This window comes from Charadrius vociferus, unplaced genomic scaffold (assembly GCF_000708025.1).
Source record: "Charadrius vociferus isolate BGI_N301 unplaced genomic scaffold, ASM70802v2 scaffold298, whole genome shotgun sequence".
Taxonomy (NCBI): Eukaryota; Metazoa; Chordata; class Aves; order Charadriiformes; family Charadriidae; genus Charadrius; species Charadrius vociferus.
The window spans coordinates 1,507,486-1,512,219 of NW_009649936.1; the positions used below are offsets into that span (position 1 = coordinate 1,507,486).

The window sequence follows — 4,734 nt, forward strand, 5'->3', positions numbered from 1 at the left end:
GAATTTAGCTGTTCCACTCAAACCATATCTTGGGGGAAATACAAAACAGAGAAATTTGCCTGTGTTTAGTAAATGTGACCTCACCTGGGTGTTTTCTCCTAACTTAAATAACGGAAGTTACATCCCTGACAAAACCACCCTATGAAATATTGAGTCCTAATAATGTATTAGTAAAATACTTTTTTATCGTATAGCAGGCTCTTCTCCTCACCACTATTAGTAAACACAGGGTTGCATCCCTGCTTCACATGGACATCATATAGCTACCTCCCTCAACGTATAGTGGTTAGAAGCTAAGAGACAGAACTAAAAGGAACTTGCAGAATAAAAACTCGAGGCCATTTTCCTCAATCCTAGTCAACGAGACTTTTTTTTAAAGGTATATTTCCCCTACAGCCTTACTACTGTTGCCAGTACTCTTCGTATTTTCATCCTAGCTACATCGTCTCTCATAGGACGTATCTTTTACACTCTGTTTCATAATCCCTCAAAAATGAGAATCAAGAACATAAGAGCAAATCTATCCTGATTTTTAATCTAACCTCTTTGTGCTTTGTTTGGCTACTGCAAACCTCCTAATCAGTTTTCTAGTAGTCTACCAGAAATTATAGTTCTGTTACAATCTACAGACAAGCAGAAAATTGGAATTTTAGTATTTTAACTATACCAAAACGGTGACTTTTTCTACCTGTCCGCCAGGTAGTCACTTCAGACCCATACATTTTTCTGAGACAGGAAGAGGAATAAATAAAAATAATATATAAAAAAAAAGGCCACTGCTTGTGCTACCATACACATTCAATACCATTCTTTAGACAGCTCCACAATTAAATATGAAGATCTGCTGGATCAGAGATGTCAGAATTTTTAGAACCTACTTTCACGGTTGTGTACTTGAAATAGAGAAAGGCACGGGGTCTGCTAGTAGACCTAAGAAAGAGCTTTTAATGGACAGGACTTTCTCAAGATGTACACCACTGTGTCTCTCCTAAGCCAATGAGTAGAGTATCAAGATACAGAAGAGAAAGAATAAACAGAAAATAATTTATATGAAAACATGGTTCATAGGAAGAGCAGACTGCTGAGAGCTTAGTATTTAGCAGTAGTCTCAAAAGTAATTTTACCACCAAGAATAGTTATTACAGGCTTATATTTGGAAAAACACATGCTTTCAGTGTGCAGCAGTCTCCAGAGACAGGAGAAGCTGCTGGGCATAACCTGCTCATCCTCTGCTGCTGGGCACAACCTCTAACTCAGCTGGAGTTAGAGTTCAGCTGTGACAGCAGCTTGGTTTTCTAGACTCACCTCCTCCATGCTCAAGAATGGTCTATTCCAACATGCGGCAAGTCAAGCAAAGGTAGGAAGAGACCTGCAGGGATGGTTTTGGGAAAGCCAAAACTCAGCTGGAGTTAAATCAAGATACAAGCTGGGCAACAAAAAGGGGCATCTACAAATCTACCAGCTGCAAAAGGAAGATGAGGGTAAATGTCACCCTGTTACTGAATATGCCAGGGGAACCTAGTGACAAAAGACATGAAAAAGACAGAGGTACTTAATGTCTTCTCTGCCTTGGACTTTACTGATAAGATTTGTCTTCAGGAACCCCAGGCCCCTGCAAAACCACAGGGAAAGTCTGAAGCAAGGAAGAGTTATCCTTGGTAGAGGAGGAACAGGTTAGAGAACATTTAAACAGACTGGACATACACAAGTCCATGGGACCTGATGGGACGAACCCACGAGTGCTGAGGAAGCTGACCCCTGTCACTGTGAGGCCAATCGTGATTACTTTTGAAAGGCTGTCATGATCAAAGAAGGTTCCTGAGGAATGGAAGATAGTAAACGTCACTCTTATCTTCAGTTAGGAAGACCCAAGGAACTATAGACTCGTCAGCTGTGCTTCAATCCCTGAGAAAGCAATGGAGCAAATAACCCTGAAAGCCATTTCCAAACATACAAAGGACTAGAGGATTGGAAGCAGTCAGCATGGATTTGTGAAAACGAGATCATGCTTAACCATCCTGGTAGCCTTCTATGATGAAATGACTAGCTTGGTGGACAAACGGAGAGCAGTGGACACTGTTTATGTTGGCTTCAGTGCTGGTTTTTATACTGTTTCTCCTAACACCCTCACTGACAAACTGATGGGAGTACAGACCAGATGTAGAGCTTAGACACTGAGGTAGACTGAGAACAGCCTGAACTGCCGGTTTCAAAGGTTTGTGATGAGTAGCACAAAGTCCAGCTGGAGGCCAGTCACTAGTGGTGTACACCAGTGACTAGGGTCAATACTGGAGTCAATATTACTTCACATCTCCAGCGATGGCTTGGATGATGGCACAGAGCGCTTCCTCAGCAAGTCTGCAGATAATACAAAATTGGAAGGAGTGGCTGGTGAACCAGATAGTTCCTTCACAAGGACCTCAACAGGCTGGACAAATGAGCCTACAGCATGCTGAGCTGCATTAGAAAGCGTTGCCAATAGGCTGGGGGAGGTGATTCTCCCCCTCTCTTCAGCACTGGTGAGACAAAATTGGGGATAGTGTGTTCAGTTCAGGAATTCCTTGTACAAGAAACACTGAGCAAGTCCAGCCTTTGCTGGATTTGGCCATGAAGATGGTTAAGAGCATGTGACATACAAGAAGAGGCTAAGAGCTGGGATTGTTCACCCTGCAGAACAGGGGGACTTTATCAATGTGTATAAATAGCTGATGGGAAGGAGTAAAGAAGATGGGAGTCAGACTCCTCAGTGGTATCTAGTGAAAGGACAAGAGACTAAGGAAACAACTCAAAATAAAGGAAATTATTTTTATTTTATTTATTGATTTAGTTTGTAATCCTGTGAGGGTGGTCAAACACTGTAACACTGCCGAGTGGTTGAAAGTCTCCATCCTTTGAGATACTGAAAACTTGACTACACATGGCCTTGAGCAACCTGCTCTAGGTGACTCTTCTCTGAGCAGAGGGGCTGGACTAACCAATCTCCAACCACAGTGATTCTGTGAATTTACAGTAATAAGGTAAACAATAGCATGAAACAACCAAATAGCTGGTTAAGAGGTCTGTTTTCAGAAACAAGTGGAAGAGTAGGTCTAGATTCAGAAGTCTGGGACTAAGAACAATGGAAGACAAATTGGGGATGCAGAAGGGAGACCTAAAGCAGGAACGTAATCTTATTAAAAGGAAAATCTGGAAAAACAGAACACTGCTTTCAGTGGACAAACAGAAAACAGTGTTCAGAAAGGTAAATGACCGAGACGGCTACTACTGTTCATACAGGCTTCCCAAAGCCACACGGGACTGTAAAAAATGACATAACGAAGGATCAAAATATATATTTTTAAAGGATCTTGGCTACATGTGGTACAGAATGTTTTCCATTGCTTCACTGCCATCTTTCACTCAGAAAAATGATAAAAATGTTTAACCATTACTGAACCTTACATTCCACCTTACATTAGTCACCACTATCACAAGAGATCAGGCAGAATCACTTTATTGCTTACAAAAGTAAAAAAGGATAAAAGGGAGGAAAAAAAAAAAGAGTTGATTATCTGCAGGGCAGCATTTGATTATTCCTCTCGTTCTCACTCAGAATCACACAAATATTATATCTAAAATAAAATAATAAGAAAACCCTTACCTCTTTAACATTTTGCAAAGTTTCAGGAGTAATTGTGAAGTCTACTGGGCTCGGCATCAATTTCCCTTTCTGTGACTACAAGTAATGAAAAAGTTAGACTGTAAACTATGATTTAAAAAACACACAGAAAGGATATTAAAAAAGACAACAAAGTCAAGCAACGGATGCTTTAGTTTTCACGATTGGCTTTATACTGAAAGTTTGCATCTATGTCATAAAAACCCTGCGATTTCCTGCCTTTGTTATTAAATATCATTATGATATTGTCTAAATATGAGTCACAACGTATCACAAATCTCACTTGTAGAAACAGAACTGTGTCAATTTTTGGTTACTTTGTATTTGCCATTGCAACAAACCACAATAAGCTCTCCATTTCTAAGTTTTTGGCATAAGCTCTACCTACACTGAAAAAAACCAAAGGAAAACAAAACCAAAACATGTGGTTGACTACTCCAAACCACCTGGAAAAGAAAAAATACACTACCTATCTGAAGCATAAGGTATGCTAGAGAAAAAAGTTAAATTTCACATTTCTGTATTTACAAATAATTACATTTTATGCGTCACTAGCAATGTTTCCTTTCATTATTAATACTTAGTAAGTTTAAGCATGGGAGAGAGGGGGAGATTATAAATGAACTTTCTCCATTGCTTCAAATATGGTTTATAAACTCTCCCTCCCTCTTGCTATTGCTGAGCACTTTGCCTATTTCTGCTGCCCTTGCAATAACAGCTCAGGTCTCCTAAGCCATCCTCATATTACTAGGAGATCCTCAGCTGATGGAATATACCGTAGCATTGATTTAATGGGCTTGTCATCCAGCTTCTTTAACTGTAAAAAACCAAAACTTGGTCCAGGTTAGCTTTCCACCCTGGAGAAGCAATTTTGGGGGCACATTATTACAGTTCTTCAGAATCTATTCACACCATTTATCACAAAACCAAGACGTTAAGTCTTCCTGTAAGTGGCTGAACGGGCCCCGAGCTCGGCTGAGACGGCAGCCTGTATTCCGCATCAGGAAGGCAAGCTTTGCTCACCATTCACCGACCTCTTTCTTCTTATCTTGGTGATATGCACTGTCTTTTCCCTA

At 40.3% G+C, this 4,734-nt stretch overlaps 1 protein-coding gene across 1 annotated transcript in view; it reads right to left on the reverse strand.

The window, feature by feature from the left end:
- Window positions 1-4,734, reverse strand: part of DSCR3 (Down syndrome critical region gene 3) — a 45,035-nt gene that overhangs the window by 3,616 nt on the left and 36,685 nt on the right. Inside the window, exon 6 of the mRNA XM_009891363.1 lies at window positions 3,641-3,715. Within this exon, the coding sequence (XP_009889665.1) occupies window positions 3,641-3,715 (75 nt within the window). The remainder of the gene's footprint in view (window positions 1-3,640; window positions 3,716-4,734) is intronic.